Source organism: Chelonoidis abingdonii, chromosome 1 (assembly GCF_003597395.2).
Source record: "Chelonoidis abingdonii isolate Lonesome George chromosome 1, CheloAbing_2.0, whole genome shotgun sequence".
Classification (NCBI taxonomy): domain Eukaryota; kingdom Metazoa; phylum Chordata; order Testudines; family Testudinidae; genus Chelonoidis; species Chelonoidis abingdonii.
The window spans coordinates 342507970-342526907 of NC_133769.1; the positions used below are offsets into that span (position 1 = coordinate 342507970).

General features: G+C 39.2%; 1 protein-coding gene across 1 annotated transcript in view; it reads right to left on the minus strand.

The window, feature by feature from the left end:
• Window positions 1-18938, minus strand: part of ARHGAP42 (Rho GTPase activating protein 42) — a 216456-nt gene that overhangs the window by 22098 nt on the left and 175420 nt on the right. The window contains 8 exon segments of the mRNA XM_032788432.2: window positions 11-155; window positions 977-1136; window positions 10326-10431; window positions 12657-12809; window positions 14378-14452; window positions 16119-16181; window positions 17251-17290; window positions 18477-18555. Of these exon segments, the coding sequence (XP_032644323.1) occupies window positions 11-155; window positions 977-1136; window positions 10326-10431; window positions 12657-12809; window positions 14378-14452; window positions 16119-16181; window positions 17251-17290; window positions 18477-18555 (821 nt within the window).

Below are 18938 nucleotides of genomic sequence, written 5' to 3' on the forward strand. Positions count from 1 at the left end.
ATAAACTTACTATCATGGTCTGCCAGGCATGGGGTATATCTTCCTTTGGGTTTGCGTGAGCCTGTTGAGAGGCATATTGCTCTTGTTCTTCTGGAAGCTGAACGGGACTCAGGCTGGGGAAGAGGAATGTTGGGGTCTGGTGCAGTGTGAAATATCTATAAGCACAAAAAAATCACAATTGATAACTTACATTTTCTTTAAAGTTATGATTAACAATCTGCTCATTTTACCCAGTTACACTTGCACCTGATAGGTTTGTTGTATATAAAAAAAAGGTCAGTAGGAATTTTTGTATTAAAGTTCACTGAAGATAGATTTTTGTTTTGATTTAATTTTGCACTAAGAACTACAGCACTGGATAGGTGCATCAAAATATGCACGTGAAACTGACAGATACAAGACTATAAAAAAATGAACTGAACTAGTTTACTTTCAATGTTCCTATTAAGAGAAATAAAGTAAACAGAGCACAAATGGTGGAAAATACAATAGATGTTCAACATTGCTCCCATTCCAGTAACCCAATGTACTATTAGTAACAAGGCAAGAGAGTTGGATTTTCAAAAATCATGGTTTTTCATCTGAAAATGTCTTTTGGTCTAGTGCTAACATTGGGTGGTGTAAGGGAAAAGTTGGGGGCAGGGTCATAGCCATGTGTTTGCTCAGCCTGCTTCCAGCCAAGAGGAGGGACTACACTTTCCAATGAGATTCTCGCCAGCTCCTGCACAAGGCTGGGTGGCTGCTCCTTGTGCTTACGCCTTTCATATCCCCATAACAGTTGGCCAGAATATGGCCCATAGCTTTGATTAAGAAGGAAACATTCTATCTGAAAGTGATCTTCTATAAATGCAGCAGACTCTTTTCTTATTTGCAGGAATTTGCTGAAGGCAGAGAACAGGAGATCCGATAGCATGTTTAACTCCAGTTGCATCACAAATTATATTAAAGTAAAAGGTTCCAGATGAAGTTCTTTTACCTTTTCATAATGCTCTATCAAAATTTCCACTACAATATTCTGGAACTTGATGTTCATCATAGCAGCCACGGTTTCCTCCTGTGCTCTCATCAGAGTCGGCCCAAAGATAACACCAAGGTTGGAGACGGTCATGAGATTTTGTTGACTGTGTAATGAAACCCTGCAAAGGAATCAGAAAAGGAAAAAAAGGCTAATTAAATATTCCCTAAATATTGTGCTTATCTCCCATTCCAAAAAGGCACCTGACATCACAGAAGTGGACTTTTTTTTTTGTTCATCAGCTCAAGTTTCCCTTTTGAAAATAATGTTAACTTCGTATGTGAAAACTTTGCCCCAGAAGCTGGAAAATATTTTTTTTCTTATTGTAAAGTATGACCACTACATGAATTGCACATAAATGATTCACACAGTAGAGATGATGCAGACAGGCCAATGTTGACGACATCCGCAGGTGGACAAAGACGCCTATGCTGGACAGAGATTAAAACTTGGTCTGTACATCGAAGAGAGCAACTGTGCAGTTACTTCAGCGACCACAGTAGTTTTCCAAACAGCGAATGTTCAGACACAAATGTATGTATCTATATAAGGCAATGACATGGCCACTGCCACAGAATAACAGTGGAGATAGTAACTCCATTTATGACAGTGTCATTTGTTGGGAATAGTGTCCCATGAATGCAGACTCCTGGTAGGTGAACAACTCTGGAATCATGAACTTTCCCAGTGAAGCCCACATGGACATTCATAAATCAACCTCTGTGGTCTATGAAGGCCTGCATAACAATGGAGTAGTACCCCTTGTGGTTTATGTACTCATGTGGTCCCTGAGGAGGGAAAACTATTGGCATATGAGTCCCAGTTTGGAAACCCCGTTCTCTGAAAGCTGGCAATACTTCAGGAGTATCTTTTATGCTTGCCACTTTAGGGTAAACCATACTGCCTGATTGTCTCAGAAACCACTTTTACCCAGAGTTGACTTCTCAACACCAAACTGATTGGCAATGGACCTGTAGCATCTGGGGCAGCCAGCTTCCAGATGATTATAGCAACCTTCTCTAAGCAAGGATGCCCTTATGCATGTGTCTTTATGCTGGAGGTTCAAAGTTAAGCGGTTCACAAAGCTCCAGAAATGTAGTTTTCTTCATGCTAAAGCTCTGGACCCACTGCTGGTCATTCCAGGTCTGCATGGTGATATGATCCCACCAGTCTGTGCTTGGTGCCCTGCTCCAGAAATGCCAGTCCATGTAAGGGAAATCAGCGGCTATGCCTAGTGTTATGAACAGCATCAGCCAATGCAAATCTGCCATCCCTGGGCAGATGCCTGGACTCCTCCTCTGCCTCCTCTTTCTCCTGCTTCATCATAAGCTCTATCAGGTGTCTTTGGTGGGTCATAAAATGCCACCAAAGTGTCCACTAGCATCTCATGGAAGCTCTGCCAGTTTCCTGATACAAGAGTGAAACTGCAAGCAAGAGAAGTTCTTCAAAGGGTACCTCCCTCCATGTTGCTGGCTCCAGTAGTTGGTGCATAAACCAAAATGACTGCTCAGCAGGCTATACTGGTGGGCTGTTCAAACTTCCTGTAACATGCAGGATGGGCAGTAAAGATTGCCCACAGTGCACCATGGCCAAAGGTCTAGAAGCTATTCGAATCAGGGAAGCAGCATTTTGACAATGAGCCACAGTACTGTGTCTTTCTGTAATACACTCAGACAGGCACTATTTAGTTGCCACCTTGAATGACCCTTGTAATGATTCCTGCCTGAGAATGAATTGTATCTCCAGATCTGCTAAGTTCTGTTGCAATCCTTGTGTGTAGGACACAAATAAAGAATTATTGTATTTGTAAGAATAAATTTTTATTAAACAGCAATACATAGATTAACATTTCTTACAAGGGACCTGATCCGCTCTGAAATGAGGATTGCAAAGCTGAGAGGTGGAGTGCAAGGTGAATTACGACGGACCAGGAACATGTGAAGAATGCGTGTGGGGAGTTTGGGCAGGGCATGGAACACAGTTCTGTGTGGGCTCCAGGGGGAGTTGAGCAAAGATGTGTTCTGAATGCAGGGCAATCAGGGACCTGAGCATCTCTATTTGGTCCTCCATGAGCTTTATCATCTGCTTCTGAGCCTCCATTATCCACTCCTGCCCTGTCTTATCTCCTGGCTACCCACTTTTAGTTTTTAATTTATTGTCTCCATGCTCTGTGCTCGCTATCAGCATGATCAGATGATTGCAGCACTTCCTCGTTCATCTCTTTATCTGATGGAGGCGCTCTGCCAGTGTGTAGCAGCTGGCCCTCAAGGGCACATCTGCAGAAACAAAAGAAACAACACACTGAGGGTGACCAGAGATGCAAAGGTGAATCTCCTGCAAGCATGTGGCTTCAGACCAGGTCTGTATGATGCTCGCCTGCTTTGGTTCCTGCAGAAGTAATTATCGATTGGTGCAGCAAAGTTTCCTACAACAAGAAAAGAAACAAAGCAGCTCTGCCAAGAAACTTTCGGCAGAGGATTGCAGAGTACCTTCAGGAAAGTTTTCTAGAGATCTCTATGGAGGATTCCTGGGAGATCTTGCTGTGCATTAACAAACTTTTCCGCAGGGCTCCCACTGCACAGCTGCACACGAGAATGCAAAGCAGATACGAACAGTACCTAGTGTAGTTAATTTCTATCCCTTCTCCAATGTGCACCATATTACAAAATAAAGTACACATGTACCTCATGTAACCGTGTGCTTAAGAAGAAAAATGAGTACTTACTGGAGTTCCCCTCTCCTGCTTCAGCTACGCCAGAGGCAGACTGCTGCTGGGACTGACTAGACATCTCTGGAGTCAAAAAGAGGTCCTGGCTTGCCACTGGATGAGCCTGTCATCTGTCCCACATCCTCCTCCAACTCAACCTCCTTGTCCATCACTTTGTACTCAGGGTTGACTCTACTGGTTACTGCCTCCAGTCCCCCAAAAGTATCCACGGGGCTCTTGGCGATGGAGTTTGGGCTGCTGCCAAGGGTGGTGTGCGCCTTTTAAAAGTGACATGTCTTTGGCACCGTACCAGAGTGATGGTTGGCCTCCCTTGCCTTCTGGTACACCTGCCTCAGCTCCTTGATCATAGCATGGCACTCCTGCATGTCCCTTTCATGTTCCTTCCCATCCTTGCTACAAGCAATCTGCTCATGTGAAAATTCCTATGGCTGGATCAGAGCTGTGACTACACTGCCTCCTTTCCCCACAGACCCAACAGATCCAGCGACTCTGGTATACTCCAGGAAGGAGTGCGTTTGCTGCGGAAAGCTGGCATGGTCAGCTGGGAAGATGTGATGTGAGCTGTCTACCCCAAGCAAACAGGAAGTGGATTTTCAAAAATTCCTGGGACATTAAATCCAATCTAGGTTGGCAGCCGATATCAAGTCCAGTCCCCTGCACTCATGGCAGGACTAAGTATTATCTAGACCATGCCTGACACGTGTTTGTCCAATCTAGGTTGGCAGCTGGTATCAAGCGGAGTGCCCCAAGGGTCGGACCTGGGGCCGGTTTTGTTCAATAACTTCATTAATGATCTGGAGGATGGCGTGGACTGCACTCTCAGCAAGTTTGCAGATGACACTAAACTGAGAGGAGTGGTAGATACGCTGGAGGGCAGGGACATGATACAGAAGGACCTAGACAAATTAGAGGATTGGGACAAAAGAAACCTGATGAGGTTCACCAAGGACATGTACAGAGTCCTGCACTTAGGATGGAAGAATCCCATGCACTGCTACAGACTAGGGACCAAATGGCTAGGCAGCAGTTCTGCAGAAAGGGACCTAGGGGTTACAGTGGACAAGAAGCTGGATATGAGTCAACAGTGTACCCTTGTTGCCAAGAAGACTAATGGCATTTTGGGCTGTATAAGTAGGGGCATTGCCAGCAGATCAAGCGACGTGATCATTCCCCTCGATTTGACAGTGGTGAGGCCTCATCTGGAGTAGTGTGGGGCCCTGTGTCCAGTTTTGGGCCCCACACTACAAGAAGGATGTGGAAAAATTGGAAAGAGTCCAACAGAGGGCAACAAAAATAATTAGGGGGCTGGAGCACATGACTTATGGGGAGAGGCTGATGGAACTGGGATTGTTTAGTCTGCAGAAGAGAAGAACAAGGGAGAATTTGATAGCTGCTTTCAACTACCTGAAAAGGGGGGTTCCAAAGAGGATGGATCGAGACTGTTCTCAGTGGTACCAGATGACAGAACAAGGAGTAATGGTCTCAAGTTGCAGTGGGGGAAGTTTAGGCTGGATATTAGGAAAAACTTTTTCACTAGGATGGTGGTGAAGCACTGGAATGGGTTACCTAGGGAGGTGGTGGAATCTCCTTCCTTAGAGGTTTTTAAGTCAGGCTTGAAAAGCCCTGGCTGGGATGATTTAGTTTGGGTTGGTCCTGCTTTGAGCAGGGGGTTGGACTAGCTGACCTCATGAGGTCTCTTTCAACCTTCATCCACCATGATTCTATGAAAATCCACTGTTCTATAATATAAATATGTTGTAAATATGAGAGCCCTCCAAGTATCATATGTCATATCACTGCAAATAATAAAAGGTGCCAAAAGCTCATAATTTGGGAAATGTTGCTTGCACCCTGTGTCCTGTCAAAACAATTACTTCCTCCAATGTCACAGTCAGATGATGTGACATGGTTTTCATGACATAGCTTCAGAGGCTGAGGAGAGCCAGTATTTCTCAGTACACATGGATGAAACTACCGATGTGTCTTCCTCTGACCAACTTTTAACATTTGTCTAAGATGTGTGAGAAGAGTTCATATATGAGGATTGCCTCTTTTGCTGTCTACAGATATGGGCTACAGGAGGAAAAAAGAAATCTTTGAAGCTTTCCAACAAGCAGTTCTAGGCAGTTGGGTTGGATTGGTATTTGACTGATAGTATTTGAGCTATGACAGGACAACATGGTGGCCTTGTGACTAGAATCTAGTTGATCCTATGCCCCATGCATTTGGGAATATTATTCAATTCACAGGAAAGCTGGAGTGGCAAAGAGGATGTCAGTGGAATTGCAGAAGGTACTTGATGAGTCTATAAAGTTGTGAACTGTTTTAAAGTTAAGCCCAGTGCATGCCTCTTTGCTATTTTATGTGACGGAGAAGGCACTCAACACTGACAGCTCCTCTTCTGCTCTGAAGTTCACTGGCTTTCATGGAGTAAATTTTGAATTACTTGTCTCAGCTTAGAGAAGAAATAAGGGTTTTCCATCATGAATATGGCTCTTCCTTTGCAGAATACTTCCCTGATCAGCCTAGACTTGCTCTGAATGCTTTTTTCCAGGAGCAGAATATAACTTAGGTTATTAACCAGAGGGTTATGAACAGGGAGTTTGTGGGTCTTGGTATAGACCACTGATTTTCTTCTTCAACGCTTAGCCAGACAGTTGGCCATAGCAATCGTTTGCCATTTGGTCCGTTCCTGTGCAACCACAAAGGCTTGACGGCCTGAGAGTCCAACACTGGATCTTGTCCACATTAAATGAAAATGTGGCATGCATTAAATAGGTTACTAAAATGAAAATACACTGCAGTATGACAACTGTATTTGTTTATCCACAAAGGCCCCAAATCCTGCACTGATTTATGACCATGCTTGCCTATGCCCTGAACACAACGGGATTACTCAAATGTGCTAAATTAAGTAAGAGTGTAAATCTTTGCAGGATAGGGGCCTCAGAGCCATGAAATATCTTCCTAAAAACAAATGCTCTAGAGATCAGTCACAAGGTATGGGATTGATACAGGAATTAATAGGTGAATATTTTTTGCCTGTGTTGTACATAAGGTCAGGTTCCTTCTGACTTTAAAACCTGTTAGTCCATATTCCGTGTTCTGTTTTTCATTAACCCACACTGTCCACTGTTTCTCTTTTACTCTAACAACTGACATACTGACTACTTTGTAAGGTTTTCTACAAATTTACCAGATAGTGAAGTAAAAAACTCTTGCCAGTAATTCTCATTGTCCTTCCCCGCCTCCTTTTCTCTCTTCATAAATAAGAATGTTTGCCTGATATATGTCAGAACCTCTCAAACTCTTACAAATAATTACCACTGGTTCCAGTGCTACAGTTCTCCTATTATCATAGCCTATTCAGCAATTTCTAGAGAATCTTGCGGAGCCTTGCTAAACTGAATAGAATCAGTTGTCGTGGAATTAACTTCTTTCTTCCTCATTCTGCTTTATGATCTCTCCCTGTCATTGTTATCTGATATTGCACTAAACACTCTATTACTATGATCATTTCTAGAGATGACAAACAACATTTTAGCTGCCTCTTTAGTGTATTTACTCTTAGTCCCTGATAATCTGCAGACCCTACCATTTGTGAGCAGCAAGATTCATCCACAAAAGCTTTAAAATATAGGTTAAAACAAACAACCCCTCCTAATTTTCTTCTAATCCACAAACTACCTCTGAGAGCTTTCCATTAATCAAGGCCATGTGACGAGTTTGAAACTTTCACCTTTTGAAGTAAAATCACTTGCCCATTCCATACTCTATTTGTTTTTAAAGCGCTATATAAAAACTAACTAAACTAATCCTCAGAGCACCATTGTATGGTAGGCAAGTACCATAACAAAGATGGTACATGGTATGTAACAAACCATCCCCATTACAAAGATGGGAAAACTGAAGTTGAAATATTAAATGACTTTCCACAGGTCACAGAGGGAATCTGTCAGAAGCAGGACCAAATCTCAGGAGTTGCTGGCTCCCAGTCCTGGGCATAGATCCCATGACCTCTCTCATTCTGATTGTTGAGCGGTTAGTACTAGGTACGTATAGTAATGAGTGGATAACAGAATTCTCTGGGGCTCAGAAGAGAATGGGATGACCGGAGGAGTGAGTCTGTGAATACAAAAAATATTCCCTTTCCATTTCAAACTGCAGAGTTTGATGCCTCATCTACCAGTAAAAAATAAGATTAATTTCTTTGGATTAAGGATAACCAGATAAAAATGTAGCAATATAAATGCCTTCTACTGTACACAGCTTCTATTTTACCTAATTAAGAGTAGGTTAAAATATCTCAGATTTCAGTTTAAGTAACAATTCTGGTAGACAGATGCTCATTTGAGGCCCAAACCATGAAAATAGGTTCTTTTTTAGAAGCACAAGTTACTGTCCTGCACAAAAAGTTTTGAAGTCTTTTAAATAACCTATATGATCTGAAAATATAGACTATAGAACACAAAGAGTAATGTTTGCACTATACTTGGGTTTCCTTGGTGAAAAATTGGTTCATTTAGTTAATAAATGGAATGATGTATTTAATATTATTCTGACAATAAATGACTAGGCAGAAATTTGGATATAGCATCAAAGGCTCACTCTGTTGCAAAAGGAAAGGAAAAAAAAGAATTGCCGTTCAGAATGCTTGTAATATGGAACATTTTGATAACCAATTTTCTCTTCACTAGTCCTACTTTTGCTGGGGTATTGAATGGATACAGACTCATATAATCATACATTTCAGGAGGCTGCATGCCTCATTCATCAAGGCACAATTGCTTTCTCCTGGAAATCTCGCTCTTTGCTGTATCACAGGTGACTGTACATTTTGGATATTACCAATTTGCAGACTCCTGGCTACCTGTATACTGGAAGTGTGGAGTTATTAAAGCACATTATGAAATTATCTGTATTTTCAAGAAGGCAAATGTGTAATTTGCATGGGAAGTTTTTCAAAAAGTGAAATACTTCTTTTCTTTTTTTGCAGATAATGTCAAGTCTCTATTGTTTGCCTGTTTGCTAATGCATTATGATATATTTACATATCATCTTAACTGTGCATGCTCCTTTTCAGAGGTTCTCTTTTTCTTAAAAAACAAAACTGTCTATGTCCCAAAGGGCATGAAATCTGGGATTAGACAAATATATGCAGTTAGATACAGGGAGGAGGGATAGGGAAAGGAAGTACACAGATTAAAACAATTAAAATAGTGTGACTTATATTACATAGCCAGCAAATCATACAGTGTGGGTTTTTTTTTAATAGAAGCAAGAGTGCACACTGGAGGGAAAAATATAATTTACTCATTTATCTTAAAGGGTTCTAATTTAACTATCAACTCAGGAGAGGGGTTGGGCATCATTGTGGATGGTTCAATGGAAACCTGTGCTCAGTGTGCAGCTGAGGTGAACAAAACAAAAAGGATATTTGGACACATAAGGAATGGGATGGAAAATAATCTAATGCCTTTATATAAGCGAATGGTATTGCCTCAGCTGGAATACTATGTAAAGTACTCATCACCTTATCTCAAAAAGGATAGTTCAGAACTGGAAGGTGTTCAAAAAGAGCAACAAAAATGATAAAGGGCCTGGAAAAACTATCATCAGCAGAGAGATTGAAAAGATTGGTTTTACTTTAGAAAGGAGATGAGTACGAGAAATACACAAAATAATGAATGGTCTAGATAGAGTAGAACAGGAATTTATATCTTCCTTATCTCATAACATAAGAACAAAGGGACAGTCAATGAAATTAAAGGGTGGCAGATTCAAAACTGATAAAAGGAAAGTTTTTCACACAAGGCATAATTAGACTGTGGTACTCACTGCTACAGGAAGTTGCTGATGACAAGCATTTAGCAAGGTTCAAGAAGAGACTGGGAATTTATATATAGCTATCGAGAATAACTAGAGTTGTTATAATTAATAATAAATATTTTGGAAAGAATATAAACATCTCATTCTTCTGGATAAAGCCAATGTCTATCCATTAGAGATCAGAATGCGAGATCTCATTTGGGGTGCGAGGTAGAGGGGGAAACACACAGATTTTTTTCACATCTGCTATGCCAGTGTTCTTTAACTTTCTTCTGAAGCATCTGGTATTAACCACTGACTGAGACAGGGTAAAGGTCATCAGTTATGGATCAGTTATATTTATCACATGAACATTCTGGGAATTGTACTTCATATAAACTCAGCTAAAACAATGGGTGAAATCATAAGGACAGCTTTGATCATCAATTCAATTTCATTGGTGTTAATTCATGCACTGAGAACAGGATTGAGAACAGTTATCTGAATTAGTCCCATTTAATAAATACAATTACTTTCTGGGAACCTCCAGGGCTCTGAGTTATGATCCTATTTCTAGCTGGCAGTTCTCTTGTCACAAAATTTTGTCCTGCATTTTACAATTTAAACCTGATCTAATTTTCAAGTACTTATCTTCTCAGGTAAAAAAAACAAACAAACTTGAATAGCCAAAACTGACAAACCAAAAGGGGGGGAAAGAAGCCCACATCCAAGTCGACGCCCCCAAACACCAGATAAAAATAATGGTGGAATTACTTGACCAAATGCTTGATTAGGATGTCCAGCATCTCTCTGTTTTTCTCTGGTAATTTATGAACAAGTGCATGTACTGCTTCAACCCTGTAGTTTTGGTCATCAGATTCTGTTAAATAAAAATAAGGAGAATGTTATTAAACTAATATTAAACACCCAAAGATGCGTGTAAGGATGATGCTAATAACACTACACCAGGGTACACTACACATTACAGTAAGGCAAACCATCAATCTGCTGTTAAAATTGCCTTCCAAAAATCTGAGAACAATTCAGGTATGTTTATTACATGAACATTTTGGGAATTGTACTTCAAATAAACTCAGTTAATACAATGGGTGAAATCCTGAAGTCAGCAGGAGTTTTGCCATTGATTTCAACAGAGCCAGGATTTGATCCAATGATCTTTAACAGCATCTAACCCCCCTTTATATTTCCTTTTATGGTGGTTTGAGGAGAGATGAGGATAATAAGCACTTTATGTATTTGTAAGTATCAGAAAAAAATCCAAATAATTAATATTGCACAGGCACAGAACCTTAATTCTAGCATTTATTAACTTTCGAGTGCTTGACTTTTGAACCTTAATATTCTTTTAACAGAGATTGTGTGTGTGTGTGACAGAGAGTCGTGGGTGTGTGAGGGACGAGAGAAGAAGGAGAATATTATGTAACATATATACCTTTCGATTTGAATTCCTAAGGCCAAGAACTGTCTTTGTTGTTGTGTGTTAGTACAGAACCCAGGGCACACGCTGAGCCTGGGCCTTATTGATTCGGGCCAGTTTTGGTGCTAATTGCACTAACAAATACCATAATAATGTGTCCACGTACGTATAATTTAATATATCTCTTTGAAATAAAACAATGCCTTTATTTGAAAAACAAAGTAGGGCCGAACCTGAGAACGTTAGTAGATGACGAAGTTCTCCAGAAAACAGTGTTGAGAGATGGATCAAAGTATAGTCTTTGGAAGGACTTACTAATTTCTTTATGTTTATTACTACGGCAACATGAAGAAATCCTTGTTGGCAACTTTGAAGTCATCAGTGTTTCTGAAGGAACACCTGTCATAATTTAAAAATAATTTTATTAATGTATTACTTTTAAACTCCTTTTGATTTATTGCTTTTGCGAACTATTCAATTATGCTTTATATTGACGCCTCACCTTAGGCATCTGGGTGCAGATAGATAAATTATGTCCATGAAATGAACGTTCCATGCCTACAGGGCCAAAAACCATAGCACCATTTCGTCAGGTGCAAGGTCTGATGAATCTTCTTCTAACTAAAATCCCAGTGGCCACTCTTGAATAACTTTTAGAAGAAACGCTCAGTACCATTCGTGATTCCACGGACCAAGGAACCTGACTGCCTTCTCAACTTACAAAGCTGTAAATCCAGGATTATAGATCAGGAATAATTCCCACCGAAAATCATCAGGCATTGCTTGAAAGTGCAAAAACGTGAATAGGCGGGAGACTGAGGAGGACAATTAGCTTAAGGCCTTCAGCTGGTGAATCCAAATATATCCCATGAAGGCCCCCCAGCGTGGCATGGAAAAATCCTGATATGTAGTGAACCGGAAGACTCTTTCATTCAAAAAGACAAATTCTTGATTTGTCTCTGCAGTCATAAGAAATATTATTACTGAAATTTCTTATTATAAAAATTGCATAAGTAACAACCTTACCCTAACCAAGATTTTCAAAAGTGGGTTTTGATGCCTCCATTTTTGGATGAGCAACTTGACTGAGTTTCTGAGGTTTGGATTTTTAGGAAGTGCTGAACACCTAACCTCTACAAGCTTGGTCCCTTCAAAGTGTCCCAAATTGTCACCCAAAAGTTGAGGACCCCAAAATCACAGTCACTCTAGAAAATCATGACCCTTATTTTTAAAGGGTTTCATAATTGCTGAAAGTTTAGTATGAATTTGCTAATTGCTTGGGGATATATTAATTCCCAATTCCTGTAAAGTGACCTGTATCATAGGATATGAAATGAGGATTAACATTTATGCAGGGAGCCACAATTTTATCCTGCTCTAACAATAAATTAGTGAAATATCATGCTGTGCAATTTAGATAACGGATTTAACAAATTAGAAAGATTGTCTCATACTGTGCAGTTTAGATAAAGGATTTACAGATCAACAAATGCAATTAACTTATTCCCCCTCCAAATGTAGGGTTTTATAGAGCACAACTGCTTCAACAGCAGGCAGACAGATAGCATAATCAAATGCAGATTCATTAATATATATAATTACTGGAATATTATTAGGCTAGCCAAAATCACTACATATATTTAGTGTTCTAATGGGGTAAAAGAGACGTAACGCAATATCAATAAATAAGGGTAAATGGACATGAAATAAGATACGTGTACAGCATCATACTGACCTGAGGTAGTTTTTTAGTCCACTTGTTATTGTTTTATTGTCCCAAACGTCCATATCAATATCCATATCAGGAGGGGATTTAGGGGCTGGTAGAAAATTGAATTAGGACTGTATTATACTTTGACTAGCAGACTAGTTAGGAAAGCAACACAACACTTAAACAACATACAAAGATTATGTGCTAATTTCTTATAGTTATTTTATTATCCAGATTAACTAACACCTTGAACGTATATTGAAATCCTTTAATTTTTGTCAAGTATCAGAAAAATGGAATAGCACCTAGTACATAGACATCTCAACTATGTGCCCAACTTCAAAGAGTAAACTAAACCCAAGATGATACAGGGGTTGCCAGTTGCTCTGGTTTTGATATAGAGCAATCTTTAAAAAAGGGGGAGGTTATATCCAGATTAGCAAAATAAGTGAAACCCTAGGACCCCCCAAAAAGGAAAATGTTATAAACTGTGAGTTATAAATTGATGACAGTTGTAATATATTGACCTAAAGTTGAGGGACACTTCTGGATGTTTGGTATTCCATGCCTTGACAAACAGATCCAATAAACTGAGCATTACAATTAAATGAAGAAAGGGATTTATAGATGTATTTAAATAACCGCAGCTGCAAAATATAAACAAATCCAATTGGTCTAATTTTTCTCAACTGTGCATGAGCCACCTTTGCTCCATGATTTGCATTGACTGCCCATTTGTTTCTGAATTGAATTTAAGATGTTGTTTTTGACCGGTAAAGACCTAAAGGACTTGTGGTGTTCCGATGGGAGACACTTGCTCTATCCTTGTGTCATACTGCCTCAGTCAGTAGACACACTTCAGTTGGATTCCCCTTAAATTAAGAGAGAGGGCTGGCAGCAGAGTGTTCTCAGGACTGGAGCCAGCTTTCCTGAATAGCCTAGGTTTGTTGACCACTGGGGCATGTTGCAATGTACATCCATTTATACAGGCTGCAGTGGAATTAGTGTTTGATTAAATGTGGGAAGGGAGTTCTGTGTTTCACAGAGGATTGAGTCCTGTTGATCATCGAGAGGTACATTTTTTTTTTCCCTTGTAATTTGTGTCAGGCTGTTGAGAGCTCTGGACAGATTTCCTGTTTCATTTTTTAATAAATTCAAATAAATAAACTAAATTGTGAAAAATCCACATCTATTCATAGTCCGTGTATGCAATTTCAATGACTCTGCACAAACTGAGGCTATGTCTACACTACTGTGGTAAGTTTACCTACGTTACGCTACGCAATTCCAGTTATGTGAATAACATAGCTGGATGTACCTTAGGCTCAATTACTGCAGGGTCTACATTGCGGGAGGTTGTAGGGGGTAGAGTAGAGGGGTTGATTGTAGAGCCATCTGCAGTTGATTTGGTAGGTCTTTACTAGACCTGCTAAATTGACCGCTGGTGGATCAATCTCAGAGCGCTGATCCTGGCTGTAGTGTAGACCTGCCCTGAGTAACAACGGCCAGTTACATACATAGCTAACTATTTGCATGCTTACTCACTTAATTTGCCACCTGTAATTGCAAGTGCAATTGTACTGTACACACATTTTTGAGCAGTCAGTGAAGGAAATCATGTCCATAAGATCCTTGGTGGATATTAGAGTTTTTCATACAAAATCTTCCAAAACTTACAAAATACGGTATTCATCAGCTTTTGCACTTTGGAGTTTACACCTCCTATTCTGTACAGCCCCAAGATTGTGATACCTATATGGAAAAAATACAGGATAATGAACTGAATCATGGCACCAAAAGTACAGCGTGTTCACGTAAATGGACACACAGGTGAGACATTTGGGTGTAAATTTTCAAAATGGTTTATGAGGTTTAACCATCCATTAATTTATAGGAACTTATGCACCTAAATTCCTGTACATCACTTTGGACTATTTAGCACCATTTTGGAAAATTACCAGACATTTTTTACTGAAATTACACCATATTATAAACAAATCTTAGCTACATGTTAATTAAATGAAACCCCACAAAAGGCCCCAACATTCTGTCTGACTGACTCACGGAAAGGAGCCATGATAGCAGACACTGGAATGATGTCTGAGAAGTGAAAAACAAGTCCCAGAAGCACTCTAGAGGCATGTCCTCACTTCCTAGCCCTGTTCCTGCTTACCAAGAAATGTAAACTTGTGTAACACAAGCCACTTCAATGGACTTTGAATTTACACCAGTGCAAATGAGAATGGAATGATGTCATCCATATCTAGTGTTTCTCTTGTTTATCTGCAGTACTGCAGTACTTTGTCAATGCTGAATGACAGGATTGTTTTAATTTGTAGAGCCCCAAAAGAAGATAAAGGGACAGCCTTAGGTCCCAATTATCCTCAAATGGTTGAGACAGGCATGGCCCAAATGCAAAGAATATTTTTTATAGTACAGTATGGGAAAATGCTACTGGATAATTTTCTATTCCAGCCCTTTATAGTATTATATTTTAACACTCAAATGATGGGAATTTCATGAACCTCGATTTTCAAAGCAATACTGAGCTATGGTAAAAAATCAAGTCAGAAACAAATCTTGACTTGATCTCCTTTTTTTCCTTAGCACCCTATACTACAGAGAGTTCTTAAGTGTAACCGTGACAAAGTTCTTTGCTGAGGATGTTTGAGAAAAAACAATTATAATCTGTCACAATCTCAAATGCCTAAACAGGAGGATGCTTCTTAAGTGCAGCCAATTTATTTAGAAAATCATTCCCAATACGCATATTTAATTTTAATTTTGATGTTATTAAACTTTTTGTCTATTTGCCATATCAAAATTTAATATTTTAAAACGCTTGTATTATTGGCGCCTCTTTCAACATAATGTTCAAAATTCTGCTCTCAGTAAGAAGCACATGATCTTATTTGTTTCAGAAGGTTACATAGGAATAACTGAGGACTGATTTATTATGAGTAGTAAAATACTATATCAGCAGTAGCTAGACTGTTATTTTGTTCTTCTTCCCATATAGGGCATAACTTTCCTACTATTAAATTTCAGTTATTAAACACAAACAATGGATGAACCATGGATGAAATGTATAACTGGTATAAGGCAAATAAAGTTAAGGGAGTAAGCTAGGGATAAATTTGTCCCAATGTGTATTAGGTACAACTGAGCATTAAATTGACTAATAAGAGAAAAGTGTTAATTTAAAAAACCAAACCAATAAGTTGCTATAATTTATACTTAAATGATAAATTAAAGATTTTGGCAAGAGTGTTTCAGCTGTGAAAAGTACAAGTTGAATGACACATAGATTCCAAACTGCACTTGGAAAATATTTTCTGCTTAAGCATTGGGAAGTGACCTATGTCAGAGAAAACCATATGCATACTATGTAATATATAGAGTGTAATGTAATACATACCTCTTGTCTCCACAGCAAGAATACATTTCCTCACAAAGTTAAAACCTGCTTCATTTAAGAACACTATAAATGAAAGAAAAATACATTATTTACTTTAATCTGCCTTTCTGGTTAGCTACATCTTCATGTTTGAATCAGATGTGAGCCCTAAACATTTGTCCATAAGAGCATAGCACCTAGAGGTAGTAACTATTATTTATATTATTGTTTAATTACGTCTTTATCCTAAAAGAACGCAATCAAACTTTCTGCTCATTAGTATATTCATGTCTGTTTGTTGCTATATTTTTAGTATGTATATTTCAAAACCAGAATTCTTTAACATCTGTTAGAAATAGAAGTGTGGTAATCTAACCCCACCACTTGTATGGCTGAAAGCATGTCTGTGGAAGCAGCAATGGCTACATGATTGAGAGATGAAACGGGAGGAGTCATGTTACGTTACAGGACGTGTAGGATAAACACAGTGAAGAATGACATACAAAAGGTTTAAATACGAATGAAACTGCGAAGCTGGTACAAGCTAGAAAGTGCTGGACAGACTTCATTTGGCTCCATTGTTATTGCTGAGCTGACGGATGGGAAACAAAGAATAATAATAATGTGTGCGTGTGTGTGTGACACCTGCACAGACACACACAAATTATAATGGAGTAACTGCATGATAACGTAATGTTTGCTCATCCCCACAATAAAAGCCATAATATCCTATGTCTGAAGACCATAAACAGGTTATCAGGAGCAGGGATATTATGATGTCAGGGTGCAGGTGGTCCATTTTATTTTATATATACATTAATATATAGAACTATGAATATATCTATAGCTATCTAGAGTAACATTATACATAGTGTACTGTTTTGGAACCACATTAGCCAGAAGCATGATTTATTTTATTTTCTCCCAATTTATATTTGATTATAATACAAACATTGAAGACTTTTTCACACCTGATGTACCTGACCCTTGAGACAAGATGTACTTTCTTGCAGGTTGACAGAAAAGAGTAATTCTTGACAATATATAAAAATATAATAATGTAATTTGCAACCCTAATATGCCTGAAAACAAGGACATTATGCTGCAGAAATCCAGGTATATTTAATAATTTTACATAATTAAAAAAACTTACTTTCTTCCTTCTTGCTAATAATGGCTGGCAAAGTGTAAATCTGAAAAAAGAAAACATTGCAATATGAACATTTGTGACTTCCAGGTCAGTTAACAGCTCTCAAGCCAGTGTGTGAACACATTTTGCATTAGCATGTTGCATGGGCCAAGCCTTGCTCCTGCCATTTATTTACTATGCAGTCATTGTAAATGAGCTTAACAAGCATAAAACTTAAAACGTTGCCTCTAGCTGACAGTTTCTCTTATGAGAGTTCAGTTCAGCTACACGTTTGGGTAGCTGAAAGATGGTACTGAGTAGCCAGAATTGTAGATTCTGTATTGTTATATGTGAGCCCTGTTTACTCTCAGTCCTAACTCCTTGGTCGGACCTGCTCAGTGAGACGAGGTGCCATCTAGCCAGGGCTGGCTCCAGGAACCAGCTCAGCAAGCAGGTGCTTGGGGCGGCCAAGGGAAAAGAGTGGCAGGTCTGGCTCTTCGGCGGCAATTCAGCGGCGGGTCCCTTGGTTCCTCTCGGAGGGAAGGACCTGCTGCCGAATTGTCGCCAAAGGAGAAAGCGGCGTGGCGGAGCTGCCGCCGATCATGATCATGGCTATTTTCTTTTTCTCCCCCCGCTTGGGGTGGCAAAAACCCTGGAGCCGCCCCTGGATCTAGGTCATAATTCTGAACAATCATTTTCGGGTCTACATGTGGAGCAGTGCCATTGTATTCAATGGAAATCTCAAGTGTAGGTTAATGGCAGGAGGAAATCTCAGCCGAGCTTCTCTCATCAACACCTACCAGCCTCCATCACAGTTTCTTTTCTCTAAAGCACCTTTAAAGGTGGCGATATTGCTGCTCAAAGGCATCACCCCTAAGATGACTTGCTCTCAAATTCACAAATTGTGCCTGTGCATGTGTCCTGTATGCCAACGAAATACGATGTTGGCCAGACTGTCAATATCCCAACTAACGTAAGTGACTCAATGTGTGACTACAGATTGAGATATACTATTTTTTTCTGCTACATTATTAATGTAATGATTATCTTATAATTCGTGTTTATTTTACCATTGCTTTGTCCATACAGCTTGCGAAATACCGTTTGCATGTATGCATTGTGTCGTAAAAGTTTATGTAAATTGTTTCTCCGTCTTTGAGATATTTTGAAATGCACGGGCAATTTGTTCTTCTCACTTCTGTATACAAGAAATCTGAACTCATAATAAATAATCTAACAAATTTCCTTACTGGTTCCTTTCCATCCATAGCTTCCAGCCAAAGTTTCCTGTTGGACTCTGAAAAAGCCTGAAGTGTTATGATCCCATGTCTATTAAAACAAAATATATATTATTGAAAACATATTAATTATTTTTCCAACCAATGATATTTAAGATTGTTTCAACAGGAAATGTGATCTAGTGTAAACATAATTATTTACTTTTTTGTAGTACTAGGCATGTATCTTGACCTTTCTGTGTCTGTTTTTTATCTCTGTGAAACTGGGATAATAAAACTTACTCTGTCACAAGGGAGTGTAAGACTTCATTAGTTAACATTTGAGAATCTCAGATGAAATGTGGTATCAAAGTGTAACTATGAATTGTTTATACAGCTGATAAAAATAAAATTAATTCGGAATACATGCCTACTTAACTAATGGAAGAGGCTCTGTAGAAATAGGGTTTATTAGTGATACAAAAGCACACTCAC